Source organism: Bombina bombina, chromosome 1 (genome assembly GCF_027579735.1).
Source record: "Bombina bombina isolate aBomBom1 chromosome 1, aBomBom1.pri, whole genome shotgun sequence".
Lineage (NCBI taxonomy): Eukaryota > Metazoa > Chordata > Amphibia > Anura > Bombinatoridae > Bombina > Bombina bombina.
The window spans coordinates 1415279329-1415305281 of NC_069499.1; the positions used below are offsets into that span (position 1 = coordinate 1415279329).

The following is a 25953-nucleotide window of genomic DNA, read 5'->3' on the forward strand; positions in this document are numbered from 1 at the left end:
GAGCGTAGAGCAAAACTCCACACTGCACTCCATTACCAGCGCTGCTTAAGTGAGCGGTGAGCTGGTTATACGTGCTTGTGCACGATTTCCCTATAGACATCAATGGGGAGAGCCGGCTGAGAAAAAGTCTATCACCTGCAAAAAAGCAGCGTAAAACTCAGTAATGCAGCCCCATTGATTCCTATGGGGAAACAAAATTTATGTCTACACCTAACACCCTAACATGAACCCCGAGTCTAAACACCACTAATCTTACAGTTATTAACCCCTAATCTTCCGGCCCCTACATCGCCAACACCTACATTATACTTATTAACCCCTAATCTGTCGCTCCGGACATCGCCGCCACCTACATTATACTTATTAACCCCTAATCTGCTGCCCCCAACATCGCCAACACCTACATTATATTTATTAACCCCTAATCTACCGCCCCTAACATTGCCGCCACCTACCTACATTTATTAACCCCTAATCTGCCGTCCCCAATGTCGCCGCCGCTATTCTAAATTTATTAACCCCTAAACCTGTCTAACCCTAACACCTCCTAACTTAAATATCATTTAAATAAATCTAAATAAAACCTACTATTAATAACTAAATAATTCCTATTTAAAACTAAATACCTATAAAATAAACCATAAGATAGCTACAATATAACTAATAGATACATTGTAGCTAGCTTAGGGTTTATTTTTATTTTACAGGCAAGATTGTATTTATTTTAACTAGGTAGAATAATTACTAAATAGTTATTAACTATTTACTAACTACCTAGCTAAAATAAATACAAATTGACCTGTAAAATAAAACCTAACCTATGTTACAATAACACCTTTCACTATACTACAATTAAATAAATCCCCTACATTAAATACAATTAAATAAATTAAATAAAATTAGCTAAATTATAATAAAAAACAAACACTAAATTACAGAAATTAAAATCAAATTACAAGATCTTAAACTAATTACACCTAATCTAATAGCCTATCAAAAAAAAAAAAAAAACCTAGCCTAAACTAAACTATCAATAGCTACAAAACAAGTGATCATAAAATATGGCTGTGTATTGTGTTAATAAAATCAAACAAATAATTAATTTAAATAAGAATGAGATGTGAAAAAATAAATAAATAAGTGGGAAAAAAAAAATTTGGTATATGATAGGCTTAAAAAAAACAATTGGAAGTCCTGTTTTTAATAAAAAACATACCAAATCCAAAGTGCAAGAAAAAAACAAAGTGCAAACAGTATGGAAAAACCTTGAGAAAAAACAGTTCAAATACAGTCTCTGATGAGATGATAAAGGTGTTAAGGCGTTAGGCTGCTGATCTTGTGACTGAATGATCCTTCAGTATATCTGTAGAGTAGACAAAGAAAGACAGCACCTCATAGTGCAGACAAACTACAAAAGTGAATATCAAACTGGAAAAGTGAATGAAAATGTACTCACAAAGGAACTGGCACTCTTTTAGAAAGAAGTGCGAATATGCAGGCTGACCTTTTACAGCAGTCAGTATGCTGGGTGGTAGATCCTCCAGGGGGTCAGTGATGCAGCCGTGGACTCTCCTTCAAGCTCACTCGGGAACCTCGATGTAAGTACCAAGTCAGAGTGCAGTTTCCCCTCTTGTATCAGGATCAGGCAACACAGTGTACAGTGCAAATGACTTGTGTGTTAAAAGCCTTCTTACGAGGCATGTAGAAACAGTCTACAATCAACGTTGGAAAAAACCGTAACAAAGTTATGGTTAAAAGCAAAAGTTTGTTTTAATACAGTAACTTTGAAATTACAATGAGCTTAAAAACGCGTTTCTCGGCCGCTAGCTCCTGGCCGTTTCCTCAGTTAGTTTACATCTATGAAAATCAGACAAATTTAAAAAGGGTGTCATACAATACAATTGGTTAGATTGGAACAAATTAGAGCTTGGTATGCATTGTGAGCAAACATTGTCATGACTGAAAGAGCCGCTTATAAAAACAATTATACACAAGATTTACAATAAACTAATTAAATAACATGCTTATATAACGGCGGACATGAGTTGCTGAATGTGTTTCAACGATAATGTTTCATTTTGATTCAATAAAAAGAACTAATGTCCGCTTGTTAAAAGTTAATAAAATAAATGATAAGAGACCTGTTTGTATCATGCTCTAACTGATCATGTGTCAGTCGAACGAGTAATGCACTTATATACTAATGGTTATGTTCGAGCATATAAATGTAGAAATATTGATATATATTGATAGGCGGTGGTGTATTTGGGTGAGGTATCGGTGGGAGTTGGTGGGTAGGCGGTGGTGGGTGAGTTCTGGGGCACGAAGCTGTCATAGATGTCGACGATCTTGCGGTGGAAGTACATTTCGTTGTTGGTGGGTTGGCAGTTGGACGGTTTCTTGAGAGGGGCGAGGGTGTTGGCGCAGTCTGTGAGCCAGTGGTGGAGGTTGCGGGTGGAGGAGTTGGCATCTGTGGAGGTAGCTGGGGGGCACTTGTTCAGGGTGGAGTGCAGTTGGTCTTCGGTGATGTTGTTCCAGTTTCTGCGGGTGGGTGGTGCTGATGGAGGTGTGTGGTGGGTTTGTTGAAGGAAAAGTGTATGCAATGGTGGTCGGTCCAATGGAGTTCGGGGATGTGGTTGACTGAGATGTGGTTGCCTGCAGAGAAGATAGGGTCGAGGGTGTGCATGGCTAAGAGGGTTGGGGAGTTGATGAGTTGCTTTAGTCTGATGGTTCCAAGGTTTTCTAAGAGGTTGGTGGTGTTGTGGTCATTGCGGTTGTCTAGGTGGAAGTTGAGGTGACCGAGGAGGATGTAGTCTGTTGAGGGGAGGGCGTGGGGTGCGATGAGGTCAGTGATGGAGTCACAGAAGGCAGGACGAGGTCCGGGAGGTCTGTAGATGAAGGTGCCACGGAGGGTGGTGTTGGAACTGACCTGAATCTTTAAGTGTAGGTGTTCCAAGCCTGGTGCGTGGTAGTCGGAGCTGGTTGTGACGTAGAGGAAGTGTTTGTGGACGATGGCGATGCCTCCTCCTGGTCGATTGCTGCGGTCCTTGTGGGAGATCTTGTATCCATTGGGGGTGGCGATGGCGATGTCAGGCATTGATGTGGGGTTCAGCCAGGTTTCGGTGAGGAAGGCAACATCTGGGGAGGTGGAGTTGAGCAGGTTCCAGATTTCGACGGCATGCTTGTGGACGGAGCGGGTGTTGAGGAGGATGCAGTTGAGGTGGTTGCGATTGTTTTTGCTTGAGGTGACTGGCAGGTTAGTAGTTTGGAGGGAGGAGAAGGCGCGTGAGGTGACTGGTAGGTTGGTGGTTCGGAGGGAGGAGAAGGCGCAGTTGCGGCAGGTGAAGGGTCCTATGGTGTTCGTTGGGTGTGTGTATATGTATTTATATGTATTCCTATTTATGTACGCATACATATGAATAAAATACAAGAAAACTTACAAAAATACCAGGTGCTCTACCTCTAGGGTATTCTGGCCCTTGAGGGTTTCTTTGGCAGTTTTCCTTACACTAATGACTACAAGTAGATAATTAGCTTTTATGGGCATCTGACTCAGGTGAAATGCATTCACAAATAAGCTCTCTATGCAAATTAACTTCCCTAGGGATTTGTTTCTGTTTAAATCATGTACAAATGCAAATTAAAAATTAATTCCAGATCTCTCATTAATGCTGATAATCTTCAGTGACCTGAAAACTTTCCAGAATTTTAAGAAAACACAGTAAATGCTGACAAGGTTCCTGTAACTATACATAAGCTAGAACTATAAAATAATTATCTAATTAGACAATGTTTATACAGCATCCTGTATAAATGTGGGAATATAACAAACTTGTACTCCATCTGTTCTACCATAACAATAATCTATTAAAATATCTTTACTGAGTGAGAGGGCAAAAAAACCCCAATTTCATTTGTTTTTTTGTTAAGTGTACATAAACACAAACAAATTACACATTTATCTCGGAAATTAAAAGCTTAGCTGCCAGAACCACACTGCAATTTGATTAACCGTCTGATTAACTATATAACAGTGACCTATAACATCTATTTACACGTTTTGATAATGTTTTAGATCCCAGACCTGAAAAGGTCACAGGATTCATTGCAACTGGTGCAAAGTTTGCCGTCTGGGTTAATTGTGTTGGGAAGCCAGGACAGGTAAGGTTTATTGTAGTGTCGAGAGGTCTAGGTTAGGCATTATCAAAAAAGTGAGAGGTTACAGTTAGGGCTATTGGGCAGAAACACTGATACATATGATACTGGTACACGTATTACTGTGGTTAGGGTTAGATTTTTCTTAGCTGCTGGTCATTGTGAATACGTTTTCACTAAATAGTTAGCTGGCACTTATTTTAAAAAATAAATTATATATATATATATATATATATATATATATATATATATATATACATATATATATTCTTCAACAAACTACAAGAGGAGAACAAGGACCATCAAAAATTTCTTAAGGCCCTGTATAGATAGGGAATCAAGCACTCTTTTTTTTAATAACATACAGGGCCTTAAGAAATTTTTGATGGTCCTTGTTCTCCTCTTGTAGTTTGTTGAAGAATAATTTTTTATAGGGTCTGCACCACATTAAAATTATAATCTAGCATAACATTAATGTTTTCTAAAGTTTGATAAAAATTTTTTTGAAAAAAGACACATTTATAGTAGCCATTTGTCCTGTACCCTTTTTGTTTATATATATATATATAGATAGATAGATAGATAGATAGATAGATAGATAGATAGATAGATATTGTTTCTTCATTTTAGTGACAGGCATAGCACATACACTTTATATTCTTTTGTGACACAACAGAGCTTAATTTCTTATTAGGCGGCTATCAAGGAGGGCAGTCTCTTAGAGGGGAATTTCCTTGGATTTTAAGATTATAGAAATTTGCTATATAATCCCTATAGTTTTGAATGTCCTGTACACTTTGTAGTTCATTACAGAAGCTATATTGGCTTCTTATACGTAACTGTCTGCAGTCAGGCAATAAAAGGAGTTAATGGCAACATCACCAAGCCTAGGTTCGACAGTTGTATGAATTAAGAACTGAAACTGGATAACTTTCAGATTTCATTACAATTTAGTGGGTGCTTGGAATTTGGAGAATAAAAGCTAATCATTTAAATTGTATCACATAATTTGTTTACAGAGCATTCTAATAGAATAGTCATTGGATAAGCTAAGAGATACAATAAAGAACAGCTCTTCCTCTTATAGGGGCATTTAAATAATAGGTTTCATAATCATTGTCTGTGCGTAACATGTGTATGATACCCCTCCCATCTTGTCTGCAATTGATCTCTAATTAACTGATCCTCTTGGTGTGTCCAGTCTGCTCTGTTTCCTACTTGACTGACCTATAGCTTATATATATATATATATATATATATATATATATATATATATATATATATATATATATATATATATATCGTAGACTAATTTCATACTTAGAAGGGCCCAAATATTTTTAATATTTTGAATGCCCGCTGTGGCATTTTTAGTAACAGACAATTGCAGTTCCTTTAAATCCACAAATCTGTCTAAACAAGAACTATGATTGGATTGACAATTGGAACAGACCATTCTGAACCTGCCCAGCAGACAACTATTCACACTAGGATCCTATAGTGCTCTAAGTTGTAGAGTTCCATGCTCACTTTCTGCTTCTGTATCTCTACCAACACTTTCCTCTCTGGCTCCCCCTCCCTGCTCCATGATTCCATTATAACTGTCGATCTGCCTCTTTCAGGCAGACTTCTCCATGCTGCTAATGCAATACTCCTTGCAATATTGATTAGATTAGCTGTCTGAGAGGCTTAAATAGGAGGAGATTGTCCATCAGTTGAAATAAACAGAGACTTTTTGATTGGCCCCGCAGGTATAAGACATAGACGCTCTGCTGCCAGTGGTGATGCTCGGTGTCCAGGCTCTGATAGGGATGACTGAGAGACACAGTTTTTTTATGATTATTATGACAATGAGACTTGGCATGAAAGATTATTGTTATCAGAGGCCTGCAATCACTTTTTTCCAGTCAGCTCGTTCATTCGTATTTATTGTTAAAGTGAAATAGAAGGTTACATGCCTAAGAATATGATAATATACAATTCAATAAACTTGACTTTGTTGGGCAGATCTTTTCACTGCCTCTCTAGGTGGTCATTAGAGAAGTCAAGTTTGATTGAACACTAAAACAAATTGCCCTTTCACTTCACACATTTTCCATTTGCCTTATGTTCATCGAAAAAAAAAAAAGCCATATTGGATTAATTGCGTTTAATAACAATTAAAGCAACTCAAAATTGTAAAGGACGGTAGCTATCATTTAAAAGATTAGGATTTATTTAGCTGAAGAAAAAAAGGCCACAAATCATATTTTTATTTTTATTTTTGAAAATCTAACTTTCCTACACGTTTTTCTATTCTTTTAAAGGAACATAAGATTAAAAATGGAAATATATATATATACATATACATATACATATATATATATATATATATATATATATATATATATATATAAATATGTTTCATGGCCCAAGTGAGCAAAAAGAGACTGCACGCTGAATGTGTACTTTTCCACTGTGCTTTGTTAACATTTTTTGACAGGCATTCTTTCAATGTAGACATGCACAATTACCGTAGCGCTCACGCTCTTCCTTCTTTACAGTAGTGTTCTTCAGGTTAGCCACGTGACCAGTGCGGGAGACCCACCTCTGTTGAAGTGATATACAAACAAGCAGTGAAAAAAAGAGTACTCCATACTCAGTATAAAGCTGAGATCCAAACAGAAGAGAATAAAATAAAGAAACGTAATTGTACAACCATCTGAAAAACATAGGATCCATATAAAAACATGCTCAAAAGCAAATTAAGTGCAAATTATGAAAGGAGGCATAGACGTACGCGTTTTTGGGCTGCACCAAGCCCTTGTTCACAGGCCCTTTCAATGTGATATTCTTTACAAAGTATTTTATTTTGTATTGTATATGTACATAATGTGGGGTATATTCTGTATCTTATTGCATTGGTTAATCCACTTTCCCATTCTTAGCTATCACAATCAATCAGTTGGCTATAAAGTATGGATTCGGATCACAGATAATTAATATAAGGATACCTATAAACACCAATTATTTTATTCCTTGAAAAAGCACTTACAAACAAGTTTTTAAATGGATTTTCCAAGTCCTTGAAAAACCCTTTTCACTATTGTCCATGTCTTCTTTCTTTACCTAGATCCCATGGACCAGATGCCAAGATCCTGGACAATGGTAATGGGCAGCCTTTTGGACAACTCAACCTGACACAGATGTTGCAGATTGCTACTCAGATTGCTTCAGGCATGGTTTACTTGGCATCTCTCCACTTTGTTCACCGAGATCTTGCAACTAGAAACTGTCTTGTGGGCACCAACTTGGTGGTTAAGATTGGGGACTTTGGAATGTCCAGGGACATCTATAGCACAGACTACTACCGGGTAAGGCATTAGGGTATTATTGAAAGATGGCTACTAAGTGAGAGGATGATAATAAATCAACAACTAGATATTAATAATTATTTACTTACCTTCATTTTGACCTTGTTGATTTGTGTCACTAGGTTCAGTTCCTGTGTTCTTGCTTTTAAGATAAACATGTGAAGCTTCTAAAATATATAGACTATATAGACAAGGCGAAACATATTTGGACCACCCAGCCCTGCTATATAGTCTAGGGACAGTGATGGCGATCCTGGGTACTCCAGATGCTTAAGAAATGTTTAGGCACTCTGAAGTCCAGGCGAGCATCATGGGAAATGTCATCTGGTCTAGGAGCTGATATGGGCAAATAAAATCTATGGGATAGATTACAAGTGGAACGCTAAATTATTGCACTCCCTGTAAACGAGCAAATTTGCCAGTTTGCAGGAGTGCAATAATTAATCAGCCATTACAAGTGGCTAGTTATTGCTACCGCAAGCTCGCGGTAGCAATTAGTGCTTATACAATTAACCAGAGAACGGATTTCTGGTTCATTTTATAAATCTGCCCCTAATGGCCCCAAAATACTGTCTAGTGTAGTTAATTAAAAAATAAAGATGGTAGCATCTTTATTTTTTAATATACTTACTGCACTAGGTAGTATTTTGGGGTTAAAGTTGGCAGGAGTGGGGTGTTTGGAAAAAAAAAACGGCACTAAAAAGTGCCTTTACATTGCGGTCAATGGGAACTGTGTTTTCCCAATAAATATATATGTATATGCTTATATACATATATATTTATGTGTTAATATGAAAAAACACACATATTAAAACATAAATATATATGTATATTGGCATATACATATATATTTGATTAATGCCCATTGCTGCGCTACTTGCCCCCTTCGCTGGTGCTGAAGTTCTGATGTTGTCACAGAGGAGCCTATGGAAGCGTGAGCGCAATGCTTCCAAGCAATTGCGGATAACTTGTAATACCAGCGCACATTATCATGCTCTGGTATTTCAAAGGGGAACGCTAATATTGCTTTCTTGAAGCAATTCTAGCCCTATGTGTTTTAAATCGCAAAGTGAAAATGGACATAGCAGTTTGTTAACCTTTTGGATGCCACAGAGGGCTATTATGTTTTCATTCCCTGCAGAAGCTTTATAAATACATTCTAGATGTCTACCATAAGCAGAAGTTCTGCAATTAATTACGTTTGTAAACCTTACTGTCCCTGCCCATTTCACCAAAACTCACTAGCAGTGAGATCTGTGAGAAATGTAAAGCATCTAATGCCTTCTTCAAGCAGTGATGTCCAGACCAAGGGGTCGATCTATTAAGCAGCGGATGCTCCATCAAAGCCCTATTGTTTCAGGTCCGAAGAAGCAGCAGTCATAAGACCGCTGCTCCTTTACTTCTCTACCACCTTTTAGGTTTGAAATCATCCCAATCCGATACGATTGGGATGATTGATGGCTCCTGCTAGCGAGTGAGCAGGGGGCGGCATTGCACAAGCATTTCCCTAGTGTCACGGATACCAGGCTGCAAGAGCTACCATCACCCCCTACTACCCAGCTTACTCCTTTTTACCTCAGATATGGCCTTTTTGTGTCATTCGCAATCTCCCAGACTCTTGGTTTTGCCTGTGTTGTGATCTGTACACCCTCACGGAAGAGCTGATCTCTGACCGCCTAACCCTTTCCGGCTTGCTCGGCTCCTGGAACTACCAGCCAGCTGCGCCTCCCCGCATACCCTCTGACATTTACACCTGGTCTCTCCAGCGGCCCTTCACCCCAGTGCTCCGCTCTTTTGGGGATTGGTACTCCCTAGGGACGGCACAAGGTGGGGTGATTGCCGGATTGGAGCTCCCTTGGGAACTGGGGATTCAGGACCCCCACTTATAACTCCTATTTACCCTTGGCCTTCCCGGAGTACTTTTGATCACCCGTAGCTCCAGCCCCCAGCCATGGATCACATTGTTTTTTGGACTGTAGCATCTGGGGACCGAGGGCTTTCCAACGACACCCTTGAAGTGCCGCCGCTCCCCCGGGATCACCCCGGAATGGCCACCTCTGTACCACTAGGACCCTATAAGATAATCGACACTATGGGGGGCGCCAGCCTGTCTAGAGGGGAGGGAAAGGCTGGAGATCTGGGGGTCTGATAAGACTTCTTATCAAGATGAGTTGGTGTATAAAAGTAGTGTGTTTACACAATAAAGTTGTTCTTTGTTTCGACCGAATACAGTATTCATCCGAATACTGGTTCTATCTGGTTATTTGGGTGGGCTCTGCTATAATCACTTTGCTCTGCTACATAGCGGCATGTTCCAGTTATAGGAAGGACCCTTCTGGCGGAGCTACCCAGTCGGGGTAGCTGGTGTCCGTCACACCTAGAAATGCTTGTGCAATGTTAAATCATGTTTGCTCGACCATTAATAAATCTACCCCTTAGGCTCACAAACCATAATGATTTTCAACAGAATGTTTTTTTATCCGGCCCTCTCTTCCATATCCAAGATTACTCCTCTACCTCTCCTTATTTGTAATCCACAAAGTTATCCTCTTATATATCTGGATTCATGTCCTCTCTATTTAAATGAAACATATATGTTTTGCTTGTTATGTGTGTGTATCATTTTGAGGTACTTATCTTACTAAGAAGTGTGGCCCATATTACAAGTGTGTTCTGTGTTGTATTTAACGATAACATTTTTAAAATCTACATTTTCTTTGTATTCTTATCTCTGTAAAAGGAGTCTTACAGGGTCAGTGAGGGGGCTGGACAATTATATATATCTTTGGTATGTCTAAAGCAATGGCAGATCAATCATTATTGTAGCACTCCCAGTTGCCATATATTTACAGGACAGAATTCTTGTACTTATGCTTTGCTCTGTGCAGTTCATGGAAATAAAACAATGAGAACAAAGGGTGATATAAAGGAATATTAAAGCTATTTTTGTATATGCATACCCCCCCCCCCCCCCATTGTATATGATCTGTATTCAACATAAATGACAAAATAGCATTTAAAACTTTCATTTTATTAGCAGATTTTGCATGCTTTTTTCCTGTCAGGTGACACACCCCTTGAACAGCTTTTTTAGTGTTATTTATATTCTCTCCTTTGATGTGGCCAATTGGGAACAGATCTCTGTGTAGAATGTAGGAGCATCAGGATTCTGAATTACACCAAATATTTGGGGTAGAGGAAAACTAAATTTTTTAGATTTGCAAGACAGGAAAAGCAAGCAAAATAAATAATAAAAATGCATAGCAAAGTTCATTTCAATTTACATAATTAAAGGGACACTAAGCACAATTTTTTTTCTTTAATGATTCAGATAGAGCATGCAATTTTAAGCAACATTCTAATTTACTCCTATTATCAATTTTTCTTCGTTATCTTGCTATCTTTATCTAAAAAGCAGGAATGTGATGCATAGGAGCCGGCCCATTTTTGGTTGAGAACCTGGGTTATGCTTGCTTATTGGTGGGTAAATATCAGCCTCCAATAAGCAAGCGCTATCCATGGTGCTGAACCTAAAATGGGCTGGCTGCTAAGATTTACATTCATGATTTTCAAATAAAGATAGCAAGAGAACAAAGAAAATGTGATAATAGGAGTAAATTAGAAAGTTGCTTAAAATGGCATGCTCTATCTGAATCATCAAAGAAAAAAATTGGGTTCCGTGTCCCCTTTAAGGATTTTCTGGGAAATTTGGAGTTTAAACGGACAGTAAAATATAAATTAAAGGGCATGAAAGAGCATGCACTTTTAAACAACTTTCTAATTTACTTCTGTTATCTAATTTGCATCATTTTCTTGATATCCTTTGCTGAAAAGCATATCTGGATAGGCTCAATAGCTGCTGATTGGTGGCTGCACATAGATGCCTCATGTGATTGGCTCACCAATGTGCATTGCTATTTCTTCAGCAAAGGATGTCTAAAGAATGAAGCAACTTAGATAATAGAAGTAAATTGGAATTTTGTTTAAAATTGTATTCTCTATCTGAATCATGAAAGAAAACTTTTGGGTTTAGTGTCCCTTTAAACTTTCATGATTTAGATAATTTTAAGCTACTTTCCATTTACTTCTATGAGCAAATTTGCTTTGTTCTCTTGGTATCCTTTGTTGAAGATGAAATCTAGGTGGACTCATAAGAGCTGAGAAGCATGCACGTGTATTTAGTACTCTATGCCATATGGCAGCAGCATTTTGTTTTTAGCATTTATTAATTGTTGCAAACACTGCTGCCATAGAGTACAAAAGACATGTGCACGCTCCTCAGCTCTTATGAGTCCACCTAGATTTACTCTTCAGTAAAGGATACTAAGAGAACAAAGCAATTTTGATAAAAGAAATAAATTGGAAAGTCATTTAAAATTGTATGCTCTATCTAAATTAAAGTTTAATTTCTCTAGTAAGGTGTATCCAGTCCACGGATCATCCATTACTTGTGGGATATTCTCCTTCCCAACAGGAAGTTGCAAGAGGATCACCCACAGCAGAGCTGCTATATAGCTCCTCCCCTAACTGCCATATCCAGTCATTCTCTTGCAACTCTCAACAAGCATGGAGGTAGTAAGAGAGAAGTGGTGTAACGTAGTTGTTTTTTTTCTTCAATCAAAAGTTTGTTATTTTTAAATGGTACCGGAGTTGTACTATTTTGTCCCAGGCAGAAAATAGAAGAAGAATCTGCCTGTGATTTCTATGATCCTAGCAGGTTGTAACTAAGATCCATTGCTGTTCTCACACATGACTGAAGAGAGAGGTAACTTCAGCGGGGGAATGGCGTGCAGGTTATCCTGCTATGAGGTATGTGCAGTTAAATTTTTTTCTAGAAGATGTGAATGCTAGAAAATGCTGCTGATACCAGATTTATGTAAGGTAAGCCTGAATACAGTGATTTAATAGCGACTGGTATCATGCTTACTTTCTGAGGTAATACTCTTATAGATTTGCAATATAAAACGTTTGCTGGCATGTTTAAACGTTTTTATATATACTTGGTGATAAAACTTTATTGGGGCCTAGTTTTTTTTCCACATGGCTGGCTTAAATTTGCCTAGAAATAGTTTCCTGAGGCTTTCCACTGTGTTACTATGAGTGGGAGGGGCCTAATTTAGCGCTTTTTTGCGCAGTAACTTTTACAGACTGAGACATCCAGCTTCCTCCAGAAGTCCCCTGAATGCTATAGGACCTCTCTCAAGGGCTCTTAGGCTTTCCATAATCGCAAGGCTGTGGCAGTTTGGTGTGACTGTTAAAAAATGTCTATATCGTTTTTTTGATTCGTTTTTTGAACTAAGGGGTTAATCATCCATTTGCAAGTGGATGCAATGCTCTGTTAGCTTATTATACACACTGTAAAAATTTCGTTTGATTTACTGCTTTTTTTCACTGTTTTTCAAATTCTGAAAAAATGTGTTTCTCTTAAAGGCACAGTACCGTTTTTATTTTTTGCTTGTTAACTTGATTTAAAGTGTTTTCCAAGCTTTCTGGTCTCATTGCTAGTCTGTTTAAACATGTCTGACATAGAGGAAACTCCTTGTTCATTATGTTTAGAAGCCATGGTGGAACCCCCTCTTAGAATGTATACCAAATGTACTGATTTCACTTTAAGTAATAAAGATCATATTCTGTCTTTAAAAAAATTTATCACCAGAGGAATCTGACGAGGGGGAAGTTATGCCGACTAACTCGCCCCACGTGTCAGACCCTTTGACTCCCGCTCAAGGGACTCACGCTCTAATGGCGCCAAGTACATCTAGTGCGCCCATAGCGTTTACTTTACAAAACATGGCGGAGGTCATGGATAATACCCTGTCTGCGGTATTATCCAGACTACCTGGGTTTAGAGGAAAGCGAGACAGCTCTGGAGTTAGAAGAAATACAGAGCATACTGCCGCTTTAAGAGCTATGTCTGATACTCCCTCACAATATACAGAAGCTGAGGAAGGAGAGCTTCTTTCTGTGGGTGATGTTTCTGACTCAGGGAAAAAGATTCAACCTGATTCTGATATGTCTACATTTAAATTTAAGCTTGAACACCTCCGCGTGTTGCTCAGGGAGGCTTTCTGGTTTGAGTCTCTGGAAGAGGCTTTACAGGTAGAGACCCCATTGGATGACATACTTGACAAGCTTAGAGCACTTAAGCTAGACAATTCTTTTGTTTCTGATGCCATTGTTCATTTGACTAAACTAACGGCTAAAAGTTCTGGTTTTGCTATTCAAGCGCACAGGGCGCTATGGCTTAAAACATGGTCAGCTGACGTTACTTCAAAGTCTAAGCTGCTTAACATTCCCTTCAAGGGACAAACTCTATTCGGGCCTGGTTTGAAGGAGATCATTTCTGATATCACTGGAGGAAAAGGTCATGCCCTTCCTCAGGATAGGTCCAAATCAAGGGCCAAACAGACACATTTTCGTGCCTTTCGAAACTTCAAGGCGAGTATGGCATCAACTTCCTCTAATGCAAAACAAGAGGGAACTTTTGCCCAGTCCAAGTCGGTCTGGAGACCTAACCAGACCTGGAACAAAGGTAAGCAGGCCAAAAAGCCTGCTGCTGCCCCTAAGACAGCATGACGTATCAGCCCCCTATCCGGTAACAGATCTAGTAGGGGGCAGCCTTTTGCTCTTCGCCCAGGCTTGGGCAAGAGATGTCCAAGATCCCTGGGTGTTGGAAATTGTATCCCAGGGGTATCTTCTGGACTTCAAAGCTTCTCCTCCAAAAGGGAGATTTCACCTTTCACAGTTATCTGCAAACCAGATAAAGAGAGAGGCATTCTTACACTGTGTTCAAGACCTCCTAGTTATGGGAGTGATCCATCCAGTTCCACAGGAGGAACAAGGACAGGGATTTTACTCAAATCTGTTTGTGGTTCCCAAAAAAGAGGGAACCTTCAGACCAATTTTATATCTCAAGATTTTAAACAAATTCCTCAGAGTTCCATCATTCAAGATGTAGACTATTATTACCATCCTACCTATGATCCAGGAGGGTCAATTCATGACTACAGTGGATTTAAAGGATGCTTATCTTCACATTCCGATACACAAAGATCATCATCGGTTTCTCAGGTTTGCCTTCCTGAACAGGCATTACCAGTTTGTAGCTCTTCCCTTTGGGTTAGCCACAGCCCCAAGAATCTTTACAAAGGTTCTGGGGTCACTTCTGGCGGTCCTAAGACCGCGGGGCATAGCAGTGGCCCCTTATTTAGACGACATTCTGATACAGGCGTCAAATTTCCAAATTGCCAAGTCTCATACGGACATAGTTCTGGCATTTCTGAGGTCGCATGGGTGGAAGGTGAATGAGGAAAAGAGTTCTCTATCCCCTCTCACAAGAGTCTCCTTTCTGGGAACTCTAATAGATTCTGTAGAAATGAGGATTTACCTGACAGAGTCCAGGTTATCAAAACTTCTAAATTCCTGCTGTGTTCTTTATTCTACTTCTCGCCCTTCGGTGGCTCAGTGTATGGAAGTAATCAGCTTAATGGTAGCGGCAATGGACATAGTGCCGTTTGCACGTCTACATCTCAGACCGCTGCAACTATGCATGCTCAGTCAGTGGAATGGGGATTACACAGATTTGTCCCCTCTACTAAATCTGGATCAAGAGACCAGGGATTCTCTTCTCTGGTGGCTATCTCGGGTCCATCTGTCCAAGGGAATGACCTTTCGCATTCCAGATTGGACAATTGTAACGACAGATGCCAGCCTTCTAGGCTGGGGGGCAGTCTGGAACTCCCTGAAGGCTCAGGGATCATGGACTCAGGAAGAGACACTCCTTCCAATAAAAATTCTGGAACTAAGAGCGATATTCAATGCTCTTCAGGCTTGGCCTCAGCTAGCGACAATGAGGTTCATCAGATTTCAGTCGGACAACATCACGACTGTGGCTTACATCAACCATCAAGGGGGAACAAGGAGTTCCCTAGCGATGTTAGAAGTCTCAAAGATAATTCGCTGGGCAGAGATTCACTCTTGCCACCTATCAGCTATCCATATCTCAGGTGTAGAGAACTGGGAGGCGTATTTTCTAAGTCGACAGACTTTTCATCTGGGGGAGTGGGAACTGTGTTTGCACAATTGATTCATCGTTGGGGCAAACCAGAACTGGATCTCATGGCGTCTCGCCAGAACGCCAAGCTTCCTTGTTATGGATCCAGGTCCAGGGACACCAAGGCAACGCTGATAGATGCTCTAGCAGTGCCTTGGTCCTTCAACCTGGCTTATGTGTTTCCACCGTTTCCTCTGCTCCCTCGTCTGATTGCCAAAATCAAGCAGGAGAGAGCATCGGTGATCTTGATAGCGCCTGCGTGGCCACGCAGGACTTGGTATGCAGATCTGGTGGACATGTCATCCTTTCCACCATGGACTCTGCCGCTGAGGCAGGACCTTCTACTTCAAGGTCCTTTCAACCATCCAAATCTAATTTCTCTGAGGCTGACTGCCTGGAGATTGAACGCTTGATTTTATTAAAGCGTGGTTTCTCCGAGTCAGTCATTGATACCTTAATTCAGGCACGAAAGCCTGTCACCAGGAAAATCTATCATAAGATATGACGTAAATATCTTTATTGGTGTGAATCCAAGGGCTACTCATGGAGTAAGGTCAGGATTCCCAGGATATTATCTTTTCTCCAAGAAGGATTGGAGAAAGGATTGTCAGCTAGTTCCTTAAAGGGACAGATTTCTGAGCTGTCTATTCTTTTGCACAAGCGTCTGGCGGATGTTCCAGATGTTCAGGCATTTTGTCAGGCTTTGGTTAGAATCAAGCCTGTGTTTAAATCTGTTGCTCCACCTTGGAGCATAAATTTGGTTCTTAAAGTTCTTCACGGGGTTCCGTTTGAACCTCTTCATTCCATAGATGTCAAACTTTTATCTTGGAAAGTTCATTTTTTGGTAGCTATTTCCTCGGCTCGTAGAGTTTCCGAGTTATCTGCCTTACAATGTGATTCTCCTTATCTGATCTTCCATGCAGATAAGGTAGTTCTGCGTACCAAACCTGGGATTTTACCTAAATTGGTATCTAATAAGAATATCAATCAGGAGATTGTTGTTCCATCATTGTGTCCTAATCCTTCTTCAAAGAAGGAACGTCTATTACACAATCTTGACATGGTTCATGCTTTAAAGTATTATTTACAAGCTACTAAAGATTTTCGTCAAACATCTGCTTTGTTTGTTGTCTACTCTGGACAGAGGAGAGGCCAAAAGGCTTCGGCAACCTCTCTTTCGTTTTGGCTAAGAAGTATAATCCGCTTATCTTATGAGACTGCTGGCCAGCAGCCTCCTGAAAGGATTACAGCTCATTCTACTAGAGCTGTGGCTTTCACATGGGCCTTTAAAAATGAGGCTTCTGTTGAACAGATTTGCAAGGCGGCGACTTGGTCTTCGCTTCATACCTTTTCAAAATTCTATAAATTTGATACTTTTCCTTCTTTGGAGGCTATTTTTGGGAGAAAGGTTTTACAGGCAGTGGTACCTCTCGTTTAAGTACCTGCCTTGTCCCTCCCTTCATCCATATACTTTAGCTTTGGTATTGGTATCCCACAAGTAATGGATGATCTGTGGACTGGATACACCTTACAAGAGAAAACATAATTTATGCTTACCTGATAAATTTATTTCTCTTGTGGTGTATCCAGTCCACGGTCCACCCTGTCATTTTAAGGCAGGTATTTTTTAATTTTAAACTTCAGTCACCACTGCACCCTATGGTTTCTCTGCAACATTAGTTAAATAACAGTGGTCTTAACCCCTCTACCACCTCAAGAGTGGGGGAGTTGAATCATCCTGGTCAGATCCAACAAGGGTGATTGACAAGCTCTACTCTTGTGCAATTGGTTGCACACAAGCAGGTGGCACAACCACACAAGCAACTCCAGGCAAACAGGTTCCTGGTCAACCTTGTCCACCCGGTGTTTCAGAAATGCATAGAATGCTCCTGATCAATCCTTCCATTCTTGCATTGCCTCCCATGAGCGACCTCCTATTTTTTTCTGATTTTTTGACTCCCATTTTCTCTTACTTCTTATTATAGCTTATACCATTGTTGCTTAATTCCAGCTCTCATGACACACTAGCAGGCCAGATTTTCCAGATTACCATGGCTGGGAGCAGTTTAATAACCATGGTTACTATTCATCTGATTATTACAAGTGTACTTTAGTTCAGATATCCTAAAAATCTAGTCTATTAGTGTGCTCTGAGGACTGGCACTAAGAAACACTGATATGGACTAAAGAACAACATGTCTTATTTTATGCCAGAGCAATTATACTAATTTGAGGGGGAAATGAAACATAATATAGTTCACTTAAAGGGAAATGAAAACCAAATATTTTCTTTTGTGATTCAGATAGAGAATAAAATTGTAAACAACTTTCTAATTTACTTCTATTATCTAATTTGTTTCATTCTTTTAATATCATTTGTTTAAGGAGCAGCAATGCATTGTTGAGCCAATCACAATCGATATATATATGCAGCTACCAATCAACAGCTAGAACCTAGGTTCTCTGCTGCTACTGAGCTTGCCTAGATAAACCTTTCTGCAAAGGATAACAAGAGAAGGAAGCAAATTAAATGATAGAAGTAAATTGGAAAGTTGTTTAAAATTGTATTCTTTATCTGAATCATGAATTAAATATTTTGGTTTTCATGTCCCTTTAACTAAGGGTGTAGTCTCAGTTAGGTGTCATTCACAATGAGGAATATATTATTTTTTTATTATTTTTCAAGATTATAATTTGTATTTGTTATTGGTAGATGAGTCAGGATTTAGCTGCTAAACATAGACAAGGTACATAAGTGTTATTTTTGCGATTTATAAAACAAAACAAGAACAGAGTTCATTCTAAGATCTATTATCCCAGTGATGCTCTTCTTGTTAATATCATGACAGACTCAGATCGTTGTGAAAAATAGTGTTGTTCTTTTGATCCTTATCACAGGGCAGACAACAATGTATATAGCTTGTGGGTAATATATGGATAGGCTAACCATATTGCCGCTTTAAAAAGGGACACATATGAAAAATACATATGTAAGGGCTGTTTAAAGAAATGGTTTTGTATAAGAACACTTACATATGTATTTTTCATATGTGTTTCTTATTAAAGCGCAATATGGTCAGGCTACATATGGAGGGTGGTTATATGTCCCCGCCAATAAAACCCCTACTAACATTATGTCACTGATTAACCCCTTCTTTTGACAATATCTGGGGTTTATCTAAATACCCTGAAAGGGAATTATTATCATTTATTTACATAGCGTGGCCACATTTCATAGTTTTGAATAGCACACTAGTGATTTTAAGAGCAGAAGGGATTTTTTTAAAACATATTATGTTTCATCAGATAATTCTACTTATCCATGCAGTACTTTTTTCACATCTATAGTTATTAGTATTTACTATTGCTTCAGACACGCTGTTCTATTTAGGTCCATTTTGTAATCACTTCCAAAGTAATTGACACAAAAAGAAGCTTAAAATCACTGCATAGATTACCCCCTCATAGTAAATAGTTTAATTTTATCCCACAGTTTTCTTTTGTTTAGAAACGTGCAGATTATGTTAATAGAAACAAAGGTTAGGTGTAAATTATTTGCCCTTCCCTCACTTATTCCATAATAGCTCCTGCTAAAATTTTAGATATTTCCCTGGAACTGCACACAAAAAAGCTCCAGAAAATTAATGTAAAAATAAATATCAGAGGAAATTACAGAGGTTAACATAATAATAAAGAACTGAAATTTAAAAGAAAAATCATTAAAATATACTTTGACCTAGATTTGGAGTTTGGCGTTAGCCGTGAAAACCAGCGTTAGAGGCTCCTAACGCTGGTTTTAGGCTACCGCCGGTATTTGGAGTCACTCAAAATAGGGTCTAACGCTCACTTTTCATCCGCGACTTTTCCATACCGCAGATCCCCTTACGTCAATTGCGTATCCTATCTTTTCAATGGGATCTTTCTAACTCCGGTATTTAGAGTCGTTTCTGAAGTGAGCGTTAGACATCTAACGACAAAACTCCAGCCGCAGGAAAAAAGTCAGTAGTTAAGAGCTTTCTGGGCTAACGCCAGTTTATAAAGCTCTTAACTACTGTACTCTAAAGTACACTAACACCCATAAACTACCTATGTACCCCTAAACCGAGGTCCCCCCACATCGCCGACACTCGAATAATATTTTTTAACCCCTAATCTGCCGACCGCCACCTACGTTATCCTTATGTACCCCTAATCTGCCAATCAGATTGAGCTCGCATTCTATTGGCTGTTCCGATCAGCCAATAGAATGCAAGCTCAATCTGATTGGCTGATTGGATCAGCCAATCGGATTGAACTTGATTCTGATTGGCTTATTCCATCAGCCAATCAGAATATTCCTACCTTAATTCCGATTGGCTGATAGAATCCTATCAGCCAATCGGAATTCGAGGGACGCCATCTTGGATGACGTCATTTAAAGGAACCGTCATTCGTCGTTCAGTCGTCGGCCAGGATGGATGTTCCGCGGTAGAGGTCTTCAGGATGCTGCCGCTTCGCTCCGGATGGATGCTGCTTGGATGAAGACTTCAATCGGATGGAAGACTTCAGCCGGATCATGGACCTCTTCAGCCCCCCGCTTGGGCTTGGATCAGGACATCGGAGGAGCTCTTCTGGACGGATCGGTGTGATACCCGGTGAGGTGAAGACAAGGTAGGATGATCTTCAGGGGCTTAGTGTTAGGTTTATTTAAGGGAGTTTGGGTTAGATTAGGGGTATGTGGGTGGTGGGTTGTAATGTTGGGGGGCTTGGGTATTGTATGTTTTTTTTTACAGGCAAAAGAGCTGTATTTCTTGGGGCATGCCCCGCAAAGGGCCCTGTTCAGGGCTGGTAAGGTAAAAGAGCTTTGAACTTTAGTAATTTAGAATAGGGTAGTGCATTTTTTTATTTTGGGGGGCTTTGTTATTTTATTAGGGGGCTTAGAGTAGGTGTAATTAGTTTAAAATTGTTGTAATATTTTTCTTATGTTTGTAAATATTTTTTTATTTTTTGTAACTTAGTTCTTTTTTATTTTTTGTACTTTAGCTAGTTTATTTAATTGTATTTATTTGTAGCAATTGTATTTAATTAATTTATTGATAGTGTAGTGTTAGGTTAATTGTAGGTAATTGTAGGTAGTTTATTTAATTAATTTATTGATAGTCTAGTGTTAGGTTTAATTGTAACTTAGGTTAGGATTTCTTTTACAGGTAAATTTGTAATTATTTTAACTATTTTAGCTATTAAATAGTTCTTAACTATTTAATAGCTATTGTACCTGGTTAAAATAAATACAAAGTTACCTGTAAAATAAATATAAATCCTAAAATAGCTATAATATAATTATAATTTATATTGTAGCTATATTAGGATTTATTTTACAGGTAAGTATTTAGCTTTAAATAGGAATAATTTATTTAATAAGAGTTAATTAATTTCGTTAGATTTAAATTATATTTAAGTTAGGGGGGTGTTAGTGTTAGGGTTAGACTTAGCTTTAGGGGTTAATACATTTATTAGAATAGCGGTGAGCTCCAGTCGGCAGATTAGGGGTTAATGTTTGAAGTTAGGTGTCGGCGATGTTAGGGAGGGCAGATTAGGGGTTAATACTATTTATTATAGGGTTAGTGAGGCGGATTAGGGGTTAATAACTTTATTATAGTAGCGCTCAGGTCCGCTCGGCAGATTAGGGGTTAATAAGTGTAGGCAGGTGGAGGCGACGTTGTGGGGGCAGATTAGGGGTTAATAAATATAATATAGGGGTTGGCGATGTTAGGGCAGCAGATTAGGGGTACATAAGGATAATGTAAGTAGCGGCGGTTTACGGAGCGGCAGATTAGGGGTTAATAATAATATGCAGGGGTCAGCGATAGCGGGGGCGGCAGATTAGGGGTTAATAAGTGTAAGGTTAGGGGTGTTTAGACTCGGGGTACATGTTAGAGTGTTAAGTGCAGACGTAGGAAGGGTTACCGCATAGCAAACAATGGGGCTGCGTTAGGAGCTGAACGCGGCTTTTTTGCAGGTGTTTGGTTTTTTTTCAGCTCAAACAGCCCCATTGTTTCCTATGGGGGAATCGTGCACGAGCACGTTTTTGAGGCTGGCCGCGTCCGTAAGCAACTCTGGTATCGAGAGTTGAAGCTGCGTTAAAAATGCTCTACGCTCCTTTTTTGGAGCCTAACGCAGTCTTTATGTGGTCTCTCAATACCAGAGTTATTTTTATGGTGCGGCCAGAAAAAAGCCGGCGTTAGTTTTTCGGGTCGTTACCGACAAAACTCCAAATCTAGCCGTTAGTAAATTAATTATATTTAGTAAAATTACATTATCATTTGAATGGGGTCCTGGTAATTAGAAAGAAGATATATTTACTACCATGTTGAATTCATGGTTGAGAGCAGAATACAAGGTCCTACATAGCTAATTAAAAGCATTCTTATTTTAGCTTCTGACTTAAAGAGACATTAAACCCAATTTTTTTCTTTCATGATTCAGATAGAGAATGTCATTTTAAACAACTTTCTAATTTACTTCTATTATCTAATTTGCTTCATTCTCTTGATATTCTGTGCTGAAAAGCATATCTAGATAGGCTCAGTAGCTTCTGATTGGTGGCTGCACATATTTGCCTCATGTGATTGGCTCACCCATGTGCATTGCTATTTCTTTAACAAAGGATATCTAAAGAATGAAGCAAATTCGATAATAGAAGTAAATTGGAATGTTGTTTAAAATTGTGTTTTCTGTCTGAATCATGAAATACATTTTTGGGGTTTAACGTCCCTTTAAATGTATCTAATTTTAAAACTGAATTGAAGATATCTATCGAGAATTAAAAATAATGATTTACAGCAACATTTCTGATGTAAAACTGATTTTCAAGTGGTAGCAAGTTACAAGAGGGAGTGCTTGATTATGAAATCAATATATATTGGAGAAATGATAGGATAATAAACTTAACAAAACTACCAATGCAGTGTTTATCAACTCCAATCCACAAGTACCTGTCATTGTACTCTTTGTTTCATTCTGGCCCTTACTTGAGTACTGAATTATTTTTACTTTCTCTCTCCTGTCTTTCTATGTTTTCTACTCAGCTAGACCAGCATGTTGCTACCCTGTTAGACCTGCACTTAACTACTCTATCAGATCACCACTCTTCAGTTTCAGACCCATTAATCAATAGTTATAACCCCACCCTCTCCATATACTCACAACATTATATCACCATTCTGTTTTCTTTACTGGGTTTTAAATGGACATTAAAGGATTCATTTCCTTTGTAGTACAAATAAGAGAGCACTGTAAAAAAAAATTTAAAAATTATTTTTTTAATTAATATTTATGGTTGTAAGGCATACCACTAAAAGAGACATGGATTTTGTTCTTATAAACCAATGATCAATCTATCATGATAAATAAGTTGTGCATTTCCTGCTGGTTTCAAAATTAAATTAAACTGTAATATTTATTTTGATTTTTTTCTCTCCAAATATTGCAATTATTGTAGTCAGTCCCTTAAAGGAATACTAAACCCAAATTTTTTTCTTTAATGATTCAGATAGAGCACACTATTTTAAGCAACTTTCTAATTTACTCCTATTATCAATTATTCTTTGTTCTCTTGTTATCTTTATTTGAAAAGCAAGAATGTAAGCTTAGGAGCCAGCACATTAATTTTGGTTCTGCACCTGGGTTGTGCTTTCTGATTGGTGTCAAAATGTAGCCACCAATCAGCAAGTGGTATCCAGTGTTTTGAACTAAAAATGGCACAGCTCCTTAGCTTAGATTCCTGCTTTTTCAAATAAAGATAGCAAGAGAACAAAGGAAATACATAATACGAGCACATTAGAAAGTTGCTTAAAATCGCATGCTCTATCTGAATCAAGAAAGAAATTGGGTATTGGTATCCCTTTAACCAAATAAAGCTATCTCACGTCACCAGTTGTAAGTGTATATTAACATAATACATAAATACAGTGTTAACTGCACCACACATGTTAGTCAAAATATTGGGTATTATTAGGAATAAAAAAATATGTTATATGATTATGGTTTTGAAACCTTATAGTAAATAATCCATTGGTATATTCTTATAATATAATGTAGATTTGAAGATACAATTAATTTAGTGCTTGTATTATGCAATTTATCCAGCTATAACCACTATAAATATGAGTTATTTACAATTTTAAACTATCATATTAAATAATCTTTGGTCCTTAGATTCTAATAAAAGGAAGCTGCACTTACAAGCTCAGACATTTAGCTGCCGTAGTCTAGATATGGCATTTTTCCAGCTAGTGGATTTTTATTGCCTGAATGAACCTTAAGTAGCTGCCAAATCTGTAGTTTGGTCAAGATCACCCATCCATCTTCATTGTCCTCAAAAGCACCAGTGGGATTTGAACTTGTGACATCCTGTTTGGAGAGAGCATCTTTTTTTCCCTTTTAGTCATTCTGAAACTGCTTCTTTGTCAGACCCATATTCATATTTAATGCAGACCCTTGCTGGGAATAGGGTGAAAATCACTTAGTGAATGGAAAAAGAAGTCCTGTTCTAGGGAAATGGATGGAAATGGACCAGGGATGAAAATGAATATGAGTGGGGGTATTTATTTTTTTAAATAGCAGAATCTATCATTATTATTTTGTTTCAAGAAAATAGGTAAATGTTTAATTATCAGCATCAATTGTAACAATTTGGTGTAAAATAAATACATTAATAAATATTTTGAAAATATAATAATAAAGGTGATTTTGTAATGTTCCCAAAAATAGAACATTTTTTCAGGTGTGTCCCAAAAAAGATAATTTTTCTAAAAGTGCCTTTTTAAAAATAAATAAATAAGCTTTGTGTAGCACTACTAATGTTTAGATAGTGTGAATTGTTTAAGGCTTGGAACAAAACTGTATGGTAAATAAATAGGTTTTATTGTATTTGGTAACTACAGAAACACGTTGGCATAAGGAGCATCAAAGGTAAAATACTATTTAAAGGGACAGAAAACTTTGCTTTTTAAAATGCAATATTTAAGTTTCAAGGTCCAGTACAGTTTATCAATGGCTACTTTACTGCTCCTATACATTTTTATATATAACTTATACCCCATATTTGTGAAATAAAACTGTGCATCATCTTCCTCACTCAGCTACTTTGACAGTGAGCAGTGTGGCCAATCAGAATCATGAGAATCACGCTATTAACTTAACCAGGGTAAGCTCTAGATTCTACACTGAGTGTATGATTTATAGCGCTCTCTGGTTAAAGTCAAAGGGCACCATTTACCAAGCAGCAGATGCTGTTTTGGAGGCCTATCATTTCAGGCTTGTCTGAAATGAAACGTAAGAAGTAACGGTCGTAAGACCGCTGCTCCGTAACCTCTCCGCCACCTAAAAGGTGGCGAATTGAATTCATCCTTATCCAGTGAGCTTGGGGCATTGCCCAAGCATTTCAGGTGAAATGCTGTCTGCATCTAGGGATGTCCAGCGGACATGATTTACTATAGTGATAAATCAAGCCCTATGACGCAGTCTGCATCCTTCTTATTGCCACACTTACCTTTGAAAGTATGAGGGAAAAAGTATGAGGCCGCTTAGGATACAATAGAGGGTTAGATCACAAATTCTAGAGTTAATTATACATAATAAGGTAGTGAAGGAGCAGTAAAGTACCAATTAATAGACCAGAGATGGCTCTTTTTAACACCCCAGATGTTTTGAAACATTAGGGGTGCCAAGGTTAGCCATCACTGCAATAGACTATACTGGGCCTTAAAAACTAATTTCTGCATTTTAAAACAAACAAAACAAAACAAAGTTTAATGCCCCTTTAACTCTAAAATCATGTGTTGTACAAAAATATAGACCCATATATTATACAAATATTTTGATACTCTTTAAAACAAATGCAATCTGATTTTGGGTTAATTGGTTCTTTTTTTGCAATTGAATTGAATCAGGGTGACATGGAAGGTAACAGGAATATTGTACGAAATAAATAAATAGAGTGTGTGCCAAAAGTACTATTAAAATAAGTATTACTGAAAACTAAAAACACTACAGCTAACTAGTAATGCATTGATAGTATATTTTATTTAAACGTATAATGAACAGTACATTTAGATTTTCAATTTAGTATTTCTGTATTGTATTACCCAGCAGGAGTATTATCTTGTAAATAGACTAATTCCTTTTACATCTCCCTGACCATCCTTCATCTTGCCATAGTATGCTTTATACATTGTGTCCATGAAAACTGTACAAATTCTACTATCATACATATATATATATGTTTTTAATGCATCAAATGCACAACAAGGTTTGGCTATATGGAATTATTTCATGTGCCAATTATGTTGTCATTTTTACCTTTTACAATATTACTAGAAAGTAACACAAAGAGAAAATTACGATGTGAAT

The 25953-nt window shown here is 38.2% G+C and overlaps 1 protein-coding gene across 1 annotated transcript in view; it reads left to right on the forward strand.

Moving 5' to 3' along the window:
* The window catches only part of NTRK1 (neurotrophic receptor tyrosine kinase 1), a 221662-nt gene that overhangs the window by 169533 nt on the left and 26176 nt on the right, over positions 1-25953 (forward strand). Inside the window, exon 15 of the mRNA XM_053719922.1 lies at positions 7268-7508. Coding sequence (XP_053575897.1) covers positions 7268-7508 — 241 coding nt within the window. The remainder of the gene's footprint in view (positions 1-7267; positions 7509-25953) is intronic.